General features: G+C 46.8%; 1 protein-coding gene across 3 annotated transcripts in view; it reads left to right on the top strand.

Moving 5' to 3' along the window:
* The window catches only part of LOC147891278 (GATA transcription factor 28-like), a 48357-nt gene that overhangs the window by 18317 nt on the left and 12270 nt on the right, over positions 1 to 17770 (top strand). For all 3 annotated transcript variants that reach the window (XM_087389806.1, XM_087389804.1, XM_087389805.1), the window contains 2 exons: positions 17208 to 17294; positions 17381 to 17514. In XM_087389806.1, coding sequence (XP_087245932.1) covers positions 17208 to 17294; positions 17381 to 17514 — 221 coding nt within the window. The remainder of the gene's footprint in view (positions 1 to 17207; positions 17295 to 17380; positions 17515 to 17770) is intronic.

The following is a 17770-nucleotide window of genomic DNA, read 5'->3' as shown; positions in this document are numbered from 1 at the left end:
TCACTACCCTACGGTTCTCCAGTGGGTACTAGTGAACAAGGACTGATCTTCTGACTTGACCTAAGGCTGAGAGACTGACTTACGTAGCTTGTGCCTGACTGTCCCTGGACAAGGGCTCACAAAGGGATCACAGCATACGACAAAATCTCCTAATAGGGAACTATTACGCACTTGTCGATGTAGCCAGTGTGTCACTTTGCACCCAAGTGCAGGGGTGCATGTGACACCATGTTTTGCCAAATCAGAAATGTTTGAGTGAATGTGAGGCATTTGTACAATGTGTAATCCAATATATTCTGGTCGTTGACGTTTATATACCAACTTCTAATCCTATGGCAAATCTAAAAAAACATAGGAATCTCCTGTTGAAGTGCACTTAAGTTCACAAGAGCCACGAGGCTGCTGCAGACAGCAGTACAGCATAGGACGGAGGCCTGGAGCATGGAATATACTGCCTTGACAGGCTGTCTAGGGTCTGGACAGGTCCACACTGAATAATGGCAGATTGGAGCAGTGTCTAGGCGAGACCAGGGATGGGTTGGCTATTTTACCTGCTGGGTCGGTCTATTCTGGGCGGCTACCAGCCCCTATAAAAGGGGAGCCTTCAGGGCTCATTCCCCATCCACTGAGGTACCAATCCATTAGTAGATTGAAGCAGCAGAGCAGCATATATCTGGGCCACCATCCAGGGGATCCAGTGGGGCTGAAGAGCTCAGACATAGCTCAGGAAGGGGCTGCACCCTTGGCTGTCTTCCATGGGCAGCAAGAAGCAGGGATCAAGGCACGGTGACTAAAGTCTACAGAAGCTCTACGAGGAGCACACTTAGGGATCTAGAAGTGCCACAGAGGTAGCAGGACAAAGTCCTTTTGGTAAGGACAGTGGACCACGATTTGGTGGGACGATGACAGATTAGCTCAAGGAAAAGGGAAATACCTTCATATGGGATGAGAAGAGTTTTGAAAAGTTAAAGTAGCTATAGTGGTAGCTTCTGTCTTTAAGGTAGTGAATCCCAATGAACCATTCGTGGTTGAAATATACACCAATGATTTTGCTTTTGGGGTGGTACTTTTACAAATGGGTCGTGTGGCCTCAGATCCAAGCACTAGTGGGCAGCACCTCGCTGTCCATGTAGTGTAGTTTGCGACTACACTAATTTACCATATCTTGCTGTCTTTAATCTATTCCAAATCTAAGCATGGTTTATATATACATGCATGTGTGCACACCTAGAGTAGGATCTTGGATGATTCATTTTTTGCTGCGTGTTCTAACATGGTACCAAAAGCTAGGACTTGAACTAGATGTACATGTTCGGATATTTCTGCAACATCTTATTAGAGCCCATTTATGATTTAGAGGGGTAAGAGCCCAGAAATTTGATTGGGGTCCTTAACCTGACCTCCATAACACTAGCCTAGTTATGTCCATGTGTGGACGTAACATTCTCCCTGAGATATAAATTTTGGGAATTGGCATCAGAGAATCAACACTTTCCCAAGTGATATCCTCATCTAAATGATCTTTCCACCTAACCTTGAGCTCTGGAACAGTCCTGTTCCTAAGCTATTGTCCCCTATAATCTAGAAGGCATTCCGGTTCATGGGGTACATGGATAGATCTCCAATCTTATGAGATCATCTCAGAGACGAGATTATCTCCAGCACCCAAAGCCTGTTCCAGTCTGCTGACATGAAAGATTGGATGTACCCGAACTTTGTCAGGTAATTACAACTTGTCAGCCGTGTCATTGATCTTTTTAAGCATAAAATAAAAAATGGGCCACAATGGCAATGAGATACCTTATACACAGGGCCAGTGTGTATCATCTAAGATTCTCAAGTAATCTGCTGACCTTTTGACAAAACTCGAGGTGTTCGCTTCTGATTAGCATAAAACTACACTTTATCTTGAGTGCTTCTTATGCTTTCCCTTGCAAACTGCAACATATCATGTTGCTATTGCAACCAATCAGTAGAGCTCACCTTGACATCCTGTAAGTCAACCACCCAAAGGGGCTCTAGGTTGATTTCCATACATCAACATGAATAGAGTGTTTCGAGTTGCTGAATGCTTAGCACTATTGTAAGCCAATTCTAGCAAAGGAAGGAAGTCTTCTTAATTTTCTGCCTTAGGGAGACATAAGCTCACAGCATGCCTTACAAAGTAAAAGTAACCCGCTCAATCTGTCCATCCGATTCTGCATGATCAACTGAACTCATACTAAGATCAGTATCCAACTTATTGAATACAGCCCACCAGAACATAGCATCTCTGTCACTGACTATTTGAGCCGCTAAGCCGTATAGAGCAAGCTTGGGTGGCTATAATAACCCTCGTATGTGTGAATCTAGCCAATTTGGTGGGTTGGGCAACAAGTACCCAAATTGCATCATGCCCATGAGATGTTCGTGGTAAACCTACTTACAAAATCCATTGAAATACTCTCTCTTGGAAGTCAACATCTCGTGTCTCTTTAGTGAGAGAGGGCCTTGCTTGTGGGTGTGCCCGCCTAGTGAGAGGCTAGGTTAGGTTGAGTGAGGGCCTGTGTTGTGGGTGTGCCCACCTCTTGTGAGGGTAGAGTTTGGTAGGGAACATCTACCCACCGTGGGTCCATCTAGGCTGGGCGGTTGCGACTTGTCAGCTGCTGCTTAGGCACATGTTGTTGGGCAATGTTGTTGGCATGTGTGGCTGCCCTTGGATCCAGAGATCTGCCCTTCCTAGACTGAGGTGGGCCGACCTGATAGTTGGCCACCTAGGCCTACTGGTCAGGGGGCATAGGGCAGGAGGCAGCCCCTATAGGCTGCATGGCAGTCTCGTGTTGGGCTGCTGGCAGTGGCAGCCTGGTCGGCTTCATTGGGTAGGGATAGAGGCGCCTCTAGGGCTGCCTTGTAGCCCCTTTTGTAGAGCTGAGTAGGTCGGCCTATAGAGGCCCTAGTCGGGCTGGATAGAGGAGGGGAGCAGCGGGCTGTGTAGTAGCCCTTGGAGGTGGGTCGGCTGATCCTGTTGGCTGGTCGGCCCCTAGAGCAGGGGGTCGGCTCTCTTGCTACAGCCGACTAGGGAGGGGGAGCTAGGCTATATATAGGGGCCCTTCCCTCATTGTTTGGTGTCTCATTGTGGAGCACACTTGCCTATTGATAGAGCAGGGTTTTCCTGACCACACGGGGGTTTTCCCTGAGATTGCCCTCTCTCAACCAACCCTCCCCCCCCCCCCCTTGTCTCTCTCTCTCTCTCTCTCAATGCTGCTCCCTGCTCCGTCACCGCCACGCTACCCCCCCCCGCCATGCTCTTTCTATACTGCTCCCCTCCACGCTAGCTCCACCATGCTGCGCCTTGCTTGCCCCGTGAGGCCTCCCTGCCTTGCTGCTCCCCGCTCGCCCCCCCGCCATGCTGCTCCCTGCTCCCCACCATGCTAGCTCGCTGTTCTGCCCGCATTGCTGTTGCCTAGCCCGCGAGCCCACCTGCTTGCTCTCCTAGCCCTTCCACCCAGCTCCTCGCCTAGCCCCGCCTAGCCCCGCCTAGCCCCCTAGCCTTCCGCCTGCCTCACCTACTTGCTCTACTTGCCAATCCCGCCCTCAGCACACAGGCCGTGCACAAGTAGACCCCCGCATAGACCTGGAAGAACAGAAACGACCCGGGGGGGGGGGGGGGCTGTAACCTGTTACTAGCCCCGGCACCTCCTCAACCCCCCAGGCTGCCAATATGGGGACAAGAGAGAGCTCACCAGACCAGAAAACAAGGGGTGAGAAGGACCGGAAGTATAGCCTCATTTGGATGAAGGCGGAGGAGATAGAAGACCCGAATGTCAAGGCTTGCATATCAACACTCAAGGTAGTATGTAAGATGCAAGACACTGAAATTGAATGCCTCCGCAAGAAGCTGAGAAAGACTAGAGAAGACAAGTTCTCAAACCTCCAAGCCCAAATGCAAGATGAAATGAAGAAATGGCAAGAGGAGATGCAAACCAAATGGACATGTGAAAAAGGTAAAATGCTGTAGGACATGACTCGTGTTGTAGGTGAAAAAACCAGTCATTTGGCCTCTCAGATTGAGACATTGGAAGCCCATGTTGCTGCCCTTAAAGATGAGAATGACAAATTGAAGGCAAGTGCACATTGGGAGGAAGGGGAGTTTCAGCCACCTTTAAATGAGGAGCTGAACACCATTAAAGAACAAATGCAACAGCTCAAAGATTCAAAGGGGACGTCAGAGGAAGGATGCAAGATCGTTGATGTGCTGAAATCAGAGAATGAACAGCTAAAAAAGGAAATGGCAGCTTTGCAAACAACGGTACAAGGGAAACATGCTGAGTTCATACAGCAAATCACGAAGGGGAAGGCAGATATGCTTGCATGGAAAGATGTACTAAAGAAAGACACAACACCAAAGAAAAGGAAGCTCATCTCTGAAACACTTGAATAAGAAAAACGACGGGGCAGCAATTCTCTGAATGTGCTGGTCAGAGGCCTAACAGTAGGTGATAGCCCCATGTCAGATGCCAAAACCCTTTTTGACAAGATGGGAGTCAACCTTGTGAATCAGCCTAGAGAGTGGGTAAAGCAGATGCACTGATGAGACTAAAGCACGAACAGCCACGGATAGATCCACCCTCATGAGTACACGGGCAACATAGAGGGGGACCAAGGTCTTTTTGGATGAAGATCTCACACTCCTACAGCAGGAGCATAGAAGGGAAGGAAAGGTGCGGGTGATGGCTGCAAGACGAGGGAAAATGGGCAGTTTACAAAGATGGCAAGGTGATGATTCGAGAGAGGGCAGAAAAAGAAGTATGAGACGCAGGAGAAGGGGACAGCACATGATGGTGTCTGAACAATGGGACAAATTGAGGATGGCAGTGTGGAATTGTAATGGCACCCTCTGGTCCGATCCAGGGGGGTCTTGGAGACTACAGTAATAGAGATATGATTTTCTACACTGAGACACATGAGAGCCCACAGATAGGGCTACCCACAGTGAGGATACACATGGGAGTATGAGGAAATTGATGAGGATAGTGGGGTGTGAGGATTTGGAAGTGTGGTTGTTCTCTTCAGGTCATATCCGAGGCCCCTTCTCTCTATGATACGAAAGGAGGAGCATGCACGGCACATGTGGATTCATGTTCAGTTACTAGATGCACGGCCGATCTTCATTGCAGTGTGTTACTTTCCCCCAGACACATCATCTTATGCGTGAGACGTCATCATTGACGGGCACAACCCATATGAGACTATCCATGATGACATCACAAAGTTCTCCAGACACAGGGACACTCTCCTCCTTGGTGACTTCAATGCACGTACTTGGAACATACAAGTCGGCCTGTTAGATTTCGATGAGGATTCCCTCATAGTACTGGAGATGGATGCAGGAGAGCTGGGGATCGTGAGGCAGTTAGCAGATGCAGATGCAGATGCACCAGTGACAACATATAGGAGGCATCTACTTGAGTTGGAGGCTATACATGACTTTATCATATAAAGCGGTCTCCGAAGATGGCCATCATCTGGCGGGTTCACTTGTTTCCCACATGGAGGGGGGAGTAGTAGGTGGACTACCTGATCAGTCCACTAGCTTTGCCCCATGGATACATGATTTTATTGTGCCTCCTCCTCCACTCGGAGCCGACCACTCATACCTTACCTTCTGTATATTAAACGCCATACTAGCCATGAGAAGGGCCACCACCCACTCACATTTAGATCTATTTTGACCGTGCTCTTGGCTCGGTGTACGTGAGCCACCTGGCTCCTGAGCTTCTAGTACTACTTGGAGAGGGATGGACCTAGACACCCTTATCTCAGTGATACAGGATGTTGCCACCAGATCCTTTCCCACGACACGATCTGCACGTGTTCCAGATGGGAAGATGCTTCAAAGCCCTTGGCTCGACGATGAGTGCAGAGAGATGAGAGCCCACCTTACACATGAGCGAGCACTGGGACACTTGACTTCACCAAAGGCACAACGGATCTCACGCCGAGTGACATGGCTTAAGAAGCGGGCTTTCCTCATGCACAGAATGGATGAGGTGATCAACTCCTTTCACGGAGGAGACCCTACTAGAGGATGGGGGCTCTTGTCGGAGGGGAAGTCGCCCATAACCATCACAAATCTAGCAGTTTGGCGTACACATGCATGCTCTCTATATGATGTCCCAGGTTAGGCACCACCTGATATATCCTCTATGCCCAGACCCACTACATGTCATTTATTTACTGTGCAGAATGTACGAGCTGCCCATAACGGGAGATCACCAGACCATGAGGGACTACGCACTGAACATTTGGTGCATGGGCAAGAGCTCTTGACCCCGATCCTAGCACAACTGTTCAACCATGCCGTATGCCATGGCTTCCCACCTACGTGCAGCATCACTACCATAGTACCGATACACAAGGCAAGTGATCCCATGGACACTAGGAACTATCACACTCTTATGATTGGCCAAAGTGCGCATATGGGTCGGTACGAGAGAGGGAGATCAACAGCCACACAGAGGGTCACGGCAGCGAGCACTTGGGTAGGCAGGTTTTCGGAGACAACGCTCCACCCTAGACCACATTTTCACCTTGAGGGCTATTATTGAAGAGGCGAAGTCGAGGCATCATAAAGTCTAAGGCATTTGATACTGTCCCACGCTCTTGCGTGATCAGGAGGTTACAAGAGTTGCAACTCCGAGAGATCATGATTTGGGGGGTCATGAGTTTGTATGAGTCTGTTAGAGGGAGGTTACGTGCCCAAGGAGGCCTATCGGACTACTATCGGAGTAAAACAAGGCTGCCCCCTATCACGGACTCTTTTCGGGCTCTATATCGATGAGATCACTTCTTTTGTCGATCGCCTAGGTGGGGAGGGTTCGCTTCTAGCTGACCTGATGGTGCAGATATTGCTGTACGCCGATGACATAGTCCTCATATCATCCGTAGCAGAGGGACTGCAGAAACATCTAGAGGCTCTGCTGATGTTTTGCAGAGAGAGAGACTTGACAGTTAACCTTGGAAAAACCAAGGTTATGATCTTCAATACCTTGCGAGCAGTGTCCCGTTGCCATAGCTTCACATACAGTGACAAGCCTGTGGAAATAGTGCAATCTTACACATATTTGGGGATGGTTTTCATCGGACCAGGTTTCACGATGATCCATGCAGGTACGGCACGACTCACACGAGGATGGGGTGCTTAGAGAGGTGATGCTTCCAAGCGCACTTCGAGGACCCTCTGACGAAGGGTCGCCATAGCTTCACATACTGTGACAAGCCTGTGGAAATAGTGCAATCTTACACATATTTGGGGATGGTTTTCATTGGATCAGGGTTCACGATGATCCATGCAAGTACGGCACGACTCACACGAGGATGGGGTGCTTAGAGAGGTGATGCTTCCAGGCACACTTCCTGAAGGGCCTGAAGGGGGAAGAAGAGCAAGAGGGAGAGAGTGAGAGAGAGAGAAGACTCCAATGTGCGGGTGTGAAGTGATGAGCCACACCACAAACTCTTTAGTTTTATTAGGATTAGGTTTTACCCTATGACTGTCTTAAGACAGTCATAGGTGTCCTATCTTTAATGAAGGGTTGGCAATGTGCCTTTACCCCAACAACGCCTTTACCCCAACAACCTCCCACCTAAAGGCCAATGTGCCTAAAGGGGAGAAAAGAATAAAAATTACAGCAATATACAGTTACTGTATACAAGACCATATAATAAGAATGGTCTCATCCTAATCCCATGATGTGGCGGCAATGTGCAAACCGCTCTGTAGGCAAGCTCTTAGTGAGCAAATCTGCAGGATTATCATCAGTATGCACTTTCACAAGCTCAAGTTGCTTGTCTTCCAGTACCTCCCTGATGAAATGATATTTCACTTCTATGTGCTTGGTCTTCTGATGAAAGACCGGATTCTTTGCCAACATGATAGCACTTTGACTATCACAATGCAAAACTGGCATATCTCCTATAATGCCCAAATCTCCCACCAGCCGAGTAAGCCATATTGCTTCCTTGCAAGCCTCAGTGGCTGCAACATATTCAGCTTCAGTAGTTGACAGTGCAACGCATTTCTGCAACCGAGACACCCATGATATAGCACCTCCTGCAAATGTGAAAATATAACCGGTAGTAGACTTCCGGTTATCTGCATTCCCTGCATAGTCTGAATCTGTAAAACCATGCACCAATGCATCCTGCCTACCATAGCATATGCACAAGTCTTTGGTACCCTTTAGATACCTCAAGACACCTTTCACTGCTTCCCAGTGCCTCTTGCCTGGATTTGCCATATACCTGCTGATGACTCCCACCGCAAAAGCAATATCCGGACGAGTGGCAACCATGGCATACATCAAAGATCCAACTGCAGATGCATACGGAACCTTGGCCATTTCAGCCTTATCATCATCTGATCTGGGGCTGTCCTTACTACTGAGTTTTAAATGTGGAGGTAACGGGGTACTAATAGACTTCCCCCCTTCCATTTTAAAGCGTTGCAGTACTTTGTCAATGTACTCTTTCTGTGACAGAAACAAAAGTCCCTTGGACCTGTCACGAGTAATCCTCATGCCAAGAATATGATTTGCATCACCCAAGTCTTTCATGTCAAAAGACTTATGCAGTTGTTTCTTCAAAGCACTAATCTCATGCTGAGATTTACTGGCAATAAGCATGTCATCCACATATAGGATGAGTAGCATCAAACTGCCATCCTTTGCCCGTTTGGTGTACAAGCAATGATCGGTCTCACACCTATGATACCTTTGGGACTGCATGAAGGCATCAAACTTCTTGTACCATTCTCTTGGCGCCTGCTTGAGTCCATACAAGCTCCTCTTGAGCTTAGACACAAGCTGCTCTTTCCCTTTAACAACATATCCCTCTGGCTGACTCATATAGATCTCATCATGGAGATCTCCGTGAAGAAAAGCTGTCTTCACATCCATCTGACACAAATCCATGTCGTCATGAGCAACAAGAGCTAACACTGCTCTCAAAGTAGTCATCTTGACTATAGGGGAAAAAATCTCATCAAAGTCAATGCCCTTCTCCTGCTTAAATCCCTTGGCAACCAATCTGGCCTTATACCTCGGTAAAGCATTTGAATCCACTTTGACTTTGTAAACCCACTTGCATGGCAAAACCTTTCTGCCTGCAGGTAACTGCACCAAGTCCCATGTATCATTTTGAAGTAGGGAGTCCATTTCTGACTGCATGGCTTTCTCCCACTTCTTTTTCTCTGTTCTTCCCATAGCTTCCTTGAAGCTAGAAGGCTCACCACAATCTGTCAGCATGATAAAATCAGCCACATTATTGGCTCCTGGAACAAACCTGGCAGGAGGCCGTTGTACACGGGTGCTCCTCCTAACAAAATGTTCCGGATTAGGCTGCTGTCCAGCCTGTTCTTCATGCATGACGGGTGGCTGTACCACTATATCTGGCTGTTCTACAGCCCCATCTGCTGGCATATCTAGTGGTGCATCATTGGCAAAATTATCTGGCTGATTTTCAGCCTGTATACCCTCTTGAGCAGGGTTATCTGCAGCAGCCTGCTGCTGCATATAAATGGGCATTCTTTGCTGTCCAACATCATCATAAATAACCCTCCTGTATTCCACAGGTTGCGCGGGTTCCTTGTGTACACTATCCTCTTTAAAGATGACATCATTGCTGCGTATAATCTTCCGTTTAACGGGATCCCATAACCTGTACCCCATTTCACCTTCGTCACCATAACCCATAAAGATGCATCTGATAGACTTTGGATCCAGTTTGGTGCGCAGTTCTTTGCGTACATGAGCAAAGCACTCGCAGCCAAATACACGTAAGTGCTTATATGAAGGTGGCTTGCCAGACCACACTTCCTCTGGCACTTTCAACTCCAAAGCCTTGTTTGGCGACCTGTTAATAATGTGAACTGCTGTTTGCACGGCTTCTGCCCAAAAGCCATGGGGTAATGCAGCATAAGACAACATACATCGAACCTTCTCCTGAATAGTTCGATTCATCCGCTCACTTGCACCATTTTGAGATGCATTATGAGGAGCTGTGAGTTCCTGTTTGATGCCCTTAGCTTGGCAAAACTGCACAAAAGCATGTGACACATACTCACCCCCATTATCGGATCTGAGGCATTTCAGCCTGCGACCTGTCCGATTCTTAACCTGAGCGACAAACTTCTTGAAAGCATCTAAGGCATCGCCCTTATGCTTCAAGAAATAGACCCACACTTTGCGTGTGGCATCATCAATGAAAGTAATAAAATATTTTGCACCCCCTAGTGATAACTGTGGCATCTCACACAAATCAGTGTGCACTAGATCAAGTGGTGCTCTATTCTGGGGAGTTCTCCTCTTATGAGGAGTCACAGAATGCTTGCCAAATATACAATGATCACAAGTAGGCAAATCTGAAAAAGAAAGAGACGGCAGATAACCCAAACGTGACAGTTCTTGCATTCCTTTAACAGACATGTGTCCCAACCGGCTATGCCACAATGAAACCTTTGGCAGCTCGGTTATGGCAACAACATGATTACCCACACTGGAAACATAAAGAGGGTACAAGGTATCACTCTTAAAACCCTCAGCCACTACAGCCTGGCCCTCAGTAATCACCCATTTGGAATCCCCAAATGTGGTGTGGTAACCACTGTCATCCAATAAGCCAGTGCTAATCAGATTTTTCTTGATTTGCGGCACATGGCGGACACCATCAAGCATGAATATGCGTCCATCAGGAAATACTATCTGTATACTGCCAATCCCTGTAATCTGACATGCATAGTTGTTCCCAAGATGAACAACTCCATGAGTACCTGTGTAGGAAGTAAACCACTCCCTATGAGGAGTAACATGAAAAGAAGCACGTGAATCCAAGAGCCAGGTGTGCATGTCATGACCATCAATAACCAAGGCATGTGCTATTACAGCAGAAGAGCATAAAACATCATGTATGTCACTGTCACTGTCCTCTGCTGCAACATTCACTGCATCCAAGTCATCTGCCTTGGCCTTGCCTTTGCCTTTGCTTGCATTTCCTGCATCCTTTGTTTCAGCCTTCTTGGCTTTCTGATCCCGTATGAACTTGAAGCACTTAGACTTCACATGTCCCTTCTTGCCACAATAAAAGCATTCAATATCCTTTTTACCACGGGACTGACTTCGGGATTTGGACTTACTAGCAGATCTCCCCTTCTGCTGAGTTCTGCCTCTTTCCTGTACCTGCAAGGCATTTGAAGACTTGCTGCTCGCATTATTCTTCCTGCTCATCTCCTCCATAAGGAGAGAGCTCTCTACATCAGCATAAATAAGAGTGACATTCGAATTTGACAGGGTGGTCTTGAAAGTGTCCCAACTCTCAGGGAGGGTACACAGCAAGAAAGTAGCCTTGAACTCCTCATCAAGATTCAATCCCTGTGCAATCAGCTGTGTAAAGATGGCATTGAACTCACTCAAGTGTGAGGTCATAGCTGTACCTTCCTTCATGCGAAGATCAACCAGCTTCTTCAACCAATAAACCTTACTGGCTGAGCTCTTTTGGGCATACAATTCTTCTAGCCTTTGCCATAGACCATAAGAGGTCTTTTCAGCCTGAACATTGAACACAAGAGTGTCAGAAATAGTGAGCATGATAGCTGCCCTTGCGGACAAATCAAGCTCGTCCCAGTCATCAGCTGCCATGTCAGATGGCTTGACACCCTTCACCCTTATGGGCTTAGAAATCTTCTTTAATAGAAGTACATTCAAGCACTGTTCTGCCCATAATGCATAATTGTGTGCTCCTTCCAGTTTCTTTATGTTCAGAATTGAAGAATCACTTCCCCCTGATGCCATATCAGATAAGGAAAGTATCTGACTCACTGGAAGTAAAAAAGACTGAATAAAAAATTCTGATTTCTCAGAAAAAAAAAAACCTGCTCTATTAAGAGCCAGGAGCACTCACAATAGTGCTGTTTTTTTTTTTTACTGTCAGGAAAATCTGCAGCAAAACAGTAAATGTCCCTGCAAAGACTGTACCTTCTGACACACTGTACCGTGCTCAAAGAGGCATAAAAACAGTAATTTCAGACTGCTGCAGTTGTTCAACAAGTGCTTAACAGTGCATAATCAGCTGACAAGGCACAAACACTGCTGTAAACACTGCTGTACTGACTGTACTGATCACTTCTCCCACCTCAGATGAGGTATTGCACTGAGTTAATATGCATAAACCACTTGGTAAACTCCCAAAAAAAAATGACACTTCAGCCTGTTACAAAACCTGCAATAGAAAATGGGATAAATCCCAAGCAATCACCCTTCTGCCAAGGGGATAAAATGCATCTGAAGATCTCTGTCGGTGACCCAAGTGCTATCAAACAAAATCTGGGCAAAAGCCCCTTGATCTGACACCTGAACCAAGTGAAGAACACCTCAACACTGAGGTAGCATGCAATATGAAAATCTCTCTGACAAAATCAACCAACAGTGTAATGCATATACTGTCCTGTGTAAAAATGACATACACAGATCCCAACGTACAAACACTCAATGAGGAACCTTTTGAGCACTGTCAACGATGGACAGTTAGGGACCGAGTAAACTCGATGCGCCCTGGCCAAGCGTGGCTCAACTGAGGTTCTCTGAGTGTTGCACAAGAAATGTGACCTGCAAGAAAAATGTCACCTCGACACTGCGGAAATCAAGACAAATGTGTGCTCTCTGGCACCACACTGCCTCAAGGCATACAAAGCATCAACTGCCAGGCAAAAGCCCTATGATCTGCTCACCTATAAACTGAGATTCAAACCCAGTAAAAGCATATGTCCTCTTGCAAAATCAAGGCATTACCTTCCCAGAACAAAATAACTGTGCAATCAACCACACACTGTGGTTCTCTTTTCCTCAAGCACGAGGTAAATGAAGGTACTTGCTGTACTTTCAAGAAAACACAGTTCTGTGAACTGAAAGATGATCCTGAATCAAGAGGAATGAAGAGCAGAGTGCTCTTTCCCCAAACAAAAAAAAAAAGTACCTGTTGTACTTTCGTACTTGCTGTACCTGTGCAAAAGCCAGATCCAAGGAGAGAAGTTTCCTCTGACACAGATCCCAAAAAAAAAAACCTCCCTGCTGCAAAAAATCGGAAGCAGCTCCCTGCTGAAGGGCCTGCCAGCGTACAGTACAGTAGTCTGTACTGTACGGCACAGGGCCGTCCGTACGGATGTACAGACGTACGGCCAAGCGTACGGGATGTACGGCGTGCGAAGGGAGCCTGCGGCTGCTCATGTACGGCCGTACAGATGTACGGCGCGCGAAGGGAGCCTGCGGCTGCTCCTGCGCGATGCGCCGATGCGCTGCTCCCCTGCAAAGTGGCGCGCTGCTGCGCCGCCCTGACCTGCGCTATGCGCCGCCCTGGCTGCTCGACGCGTTGTCGCCCTGCGCCCAGATCCGACACGTGCCCACACTCGTAGCCCGCGCCCGCGATGCGAGTCGTCGCTCAAAGTTCGTCCGTACGGCTGTACGGACGACGTACGTCCGTACGGCGCTGGCTAGGTAGAGGTCGAGGGGTAAGGTGGCTGGTCAAGGGTCAAGGGTAGAAGGGAAAGGTGGCTCTGATACTAGTTGAAGGGCCTGAAGGGGGAAGAAGAGCAAGAGGGAGAGAGTGAGAGAGAGAGAAGACTCCAATGTGCGGGTGTGAAGTGATGAGCCACACCACAAACTCTTTAGTTTTATTAGGATTAGGTTTTACCCTATGACTGTCTTAAGACAGTCATAGGTGTCCTATCTTTAATGAAGGGTTGGCAATGTGCCTTTACCCCAACAACGCCTTTACCCCAACACTTCCAGGACCCTCCGACGAAGGGTTGTCTTTTTGACATGCTGGTGAGACTGACTGCCATGTATGCAACACCTTTCTGGGGGAGTGATATTTCAGCGACAGAGTGGAGGGGATTTGAGAGGAAACGTGTGACTATGGGATCCAGGATGATTCGGAGTAACAGCCCCCCATCAGAATATACAGGCAGAGTTCACCATGACCCCTCTCCAGGTTGATGCCATCTTTCTGACAGTGACGTTCCTCCATAGAGTCTCTTCTATTCATCCTTGACAACCAGTGGAAGGATTAATATGTTAACTTGGGAGGAACTGGTCTTGATGGTGCTTGACCGGAGGAGAGATTTGTAGATTGTACCTATGAAAGTCAGCGTGAGGCTTTGGCAGCTGAGCAGAAAAGATGGAAGAAGTTGACAGTTGAGGAACGGGAAGCACTCAAGGTGTCATGTACATGTAACCGATGTGGCCAGAAAGATGATTACTGGTGGCGGCATTGTCCTCAAAGGAACAATGAGGGGACCAAGACGGTTCTACTATTGCTATGACGTTTATTCCAGCCTTCTAATAGGATGCGTTGCCAGCAGGCTTTTTGGATCCACACAGAGGATTGCTTACTTGTTTGTGGCAGTGGTACCTGCCAGACAGGTGTAATGGCAGTATCTTTATAGTATGTATTTTGTTTGGACGTCATGACCTGGCAGATCTAGCAGGGGTTTCCTTGTGTTCTGTTGTAGCTATTGTCTGACGAGCTGCTGGAGGTCCAGATGGGTCAGAGGACACGGTTCATTGATCCTTGTGAACTTTTATATGCCCATTGTTTTTGGAGCACTGAGGTCCATCGATCTAGAGACAGTACCAGTTTGGACCTGAGAGGGGGTTGTATAGCTCTGAGATACAAGCTCCTATGTTGGGAAGCACACCTTACATCGATGGCAGTATGAGTTGAGTGTCATACCAGATGACCTATGGTACAAGTACGAGACCAGAGTAGTGTACCTAGCACTTGTGGCATGGGAGCAACTATGCCAGGTTTTGAGTGATCGTGCTAAGGCGGTTCATGCCAAAAGGGGGCTTCTTCGACAATACCTGTGGTGGTCTTCAGCGATGGAGCATCACACGACGGTTTCCTCCAATCGTTCCAGCGGCACACCCAGCTCTCAAGGCACTCATGAACTCAGAGGGTCAACATCTCCTGCTGTCACTTTAGTGAGAGATTGCCTTGCTTATGGGTGTGCCCAGGCTGCACCAAGCCTCCCAAGTCAGGCGAAACAGCCTGCCTTTGAATCGCCAGCCTTGGAACAGCAGTGCGCCTGTTCTAGGTTGCTGTGTGACATGATTGGAGCAACAAAAGACCAGCCCAAAACTTGCAGCGAACTGTTTCAAACAGATTCTCCTGCCTTCAATCAAATAGATTTCTCAGCAAACACTCCTTGCTGCAAATTTCACTCCTTGATCTTCTCTAGACCCTCATTTGGGCTTGCAAAGTCTTCTAACTTGTAAACAGAGTCAGGAAAAGCAAAAACGACAGCTCATACAAAAACGAAATTTACTAGATGGCTCATTTTCTCTTTCACTGGCTAGAATTCCAAGCGAATGCTCAATCCATCCTCTAACACGGAATCACACACAAACAAATTGCGATGGGCAAACATAACCTTCGAAGCTCTAGAATCACGCTCGGATACCAAATGAAACAACCTCTAAGCTAGGGATCCAAGATCTCCTTTATGTCAATTCTAACCTGCTAGCATAGATCACCATCAGAATACAAACAAAGGGGCACATGTTGGTATTGGCTAGTGTGCCACCACCGAACCGTATATCCCTCAAGATCACCCTTGAGCTAGAGGTGAGGCAACGAAGTCCATCTGAGGTAAGGCTACGTGTCCCATACCACGTAGTCCCATTTGCGCTCAACCTAGACGGGCTCTCAACCTAGCTGGGTATTCTCAGGAAGTCCCACTCCCAAGAATACCCCAAGTGAGCAATGGCTCTCACTTATATAAATATAAATGTAGGGTGTCTTAGGTGTCTCAAGCCTAAGACTTCCCTTAGTGTTCTAAGGGTACCACATGTCCTAACTGTCCAAAGGGTTAGGACACATGACTATAGGTTAACCTGACCTCCGTAACACTAGCGTAGTTATGTCCAGGCGAGGACGTAACACATCTCCCCTTCCTGTTTTTTCCATATGTCCGCTGTTGAAATCACATCTGTTCTAACTCCTCACTTTTACCAAATAGGTGCTGATAATACCATCTCCAATGGTAGTTTATACTGAGTATTGATAAGATCCTATCTATTGCTTTGCCTACTACATTACATCTTTGCTACTTTTCTTTTCATGTGTCTTTGGAGTTCTCTTTGCATCAAATGTGACACTGATTGCCCCTTTCCATTACTTATAAATGGTTATAAGTTTTGTCATTCCTTTGTTAGTACTAAGTCGAACCAAGATGTCCTATATTCTCCCAAACTGAATTGCAGCTTTTTTGTGGCTACTTGCTAGGTGAGACGAAATCGTCCCTTTGCTTTATGGGAAGATCTCTTTGCTATTTTTATTTTCTGTGTGCGCTGATGTTGCTCCTCTAGGTTAGCTTTTACATGCATCTATTGTCCTGATGACTTAAATAAGGGTGTCATTGTAGGTGATGCAATGCTTTGCTAACTGCATGTTCTATTTTTCCTCTGTAGGATTAATGAACAATAAATTCTGCATTGTCTTTATTGGTGAGGTCTTGTACATTCTGGCCAGCTCTTGTACATTTTACATTACATTCTAGTCATCTACTGTCTTTTGATGTTTTACATGAAATGCCTTTTGCAACAGGCTGAAGGGACGTGACATAATTTATAGCAACCTAGCTGACCTGAGAGGCAATAGCTGCGTTTAGGTACTTTTTGACTAAAGGGTTTGCGAGAGAAGTGATATGATTTGTGGCAGTCGATCTATGTGAAGCCCTAAGACATTTGTTACTTCTCAGCTTGCTGATTTTCAATTAATTTGAATACACATAGATGTTGATATATGGTGGTCTACATTAAGCACGGTTGGTTTTAACTATTGTAAATGTTGTGGGTTGACTTCTGTTAATCAAATGTCCCTATTTTTATATTTTGTTGTACCCGCAATGATATTGTAGATTGAGTATTTTGCCGTTGAATATTTTGTTGTCCTGCACAAGCACTTGTGTGTCACATAATCTTTTATAGACCGTGCTTAGAAGCCTGGCTTTCAAGGTGCTTAGAAGCCTGGCTTTCAAGGTTCTCTTTCGATGACAATGACAGTCTTTAAAGGCAGTAGTTACCCTGCTTTGTATGGTCTTTGGATCGTGAGTTTTATGGCTTGAGATGCTAAGACTATGATTCCTGTGAAAAGTTCTTTAAAGATTGAGCCTGATGTAGGTACAAGCTGTACTGCTGCTGTTAGGAGGTCGAGAGGTCCCACTTGGCATGCCAGGAGTCTCAATGCAAGGCCATCATCAACAAAAGGTCTCTCTATTTTGATGAACGTCATATTGTACTTTCACATTGTATGCTTTAGCAAGCTGCTTGATGTTTCCATTTTCTTTATGCAGGCATTATCAGATCTCCCGCAACGAATGAACATGCCCCAAAGGCTGGCATCTTTAACAAGGTTTCGAGAGAAGCGCAAAGAGCGTAATTTTGATAAGAAGATCCGCTACTCAGTACGCAAAGAAGTTGCACTTAGGTACTGTGTTTTTGCCTTAAAGGTTTATGAGGAGTTACCCTCTCTCTCTCTCTCTCTCTCTCTCTCTCTCTCTCTCTCTCTCTCTCTCTCTCGCTTCGCTTACCCAGTTGAGTTTTATGAGAATGAAATTTCACAAGGAGTTGTATTCTGAATGGGGAGAACCAAACCTAAGAGATGCTTCTAGGTGACTTGTTGGATGCATTTGTCTCCACTATACAAACTAATTATGGAACACTTCAAACATACCGACGTACCT

Source organism: Dipteris shenzhenensis, chromosome 18, assembly GCF_047967505.1.
Source record: "Dipteris shenzhenensis isolate YYH24624 ecotype China chromosome 18, Dip_SZ_1.0, whole genome shotgun sequence".
Taxonomy (NCBI): Eukaryota; Viridiplantae; Streptophyta; class Polypodiopsida; order Gleicheniales; family Dipteridaceae; genus Dipteris; species Dipteris shenzhenensis.
The sequence above is the reverse complement of the archived record's forward strand: the minus strand, read 5'-3'. Positions and strand labels throughout refer to the sequence as shown.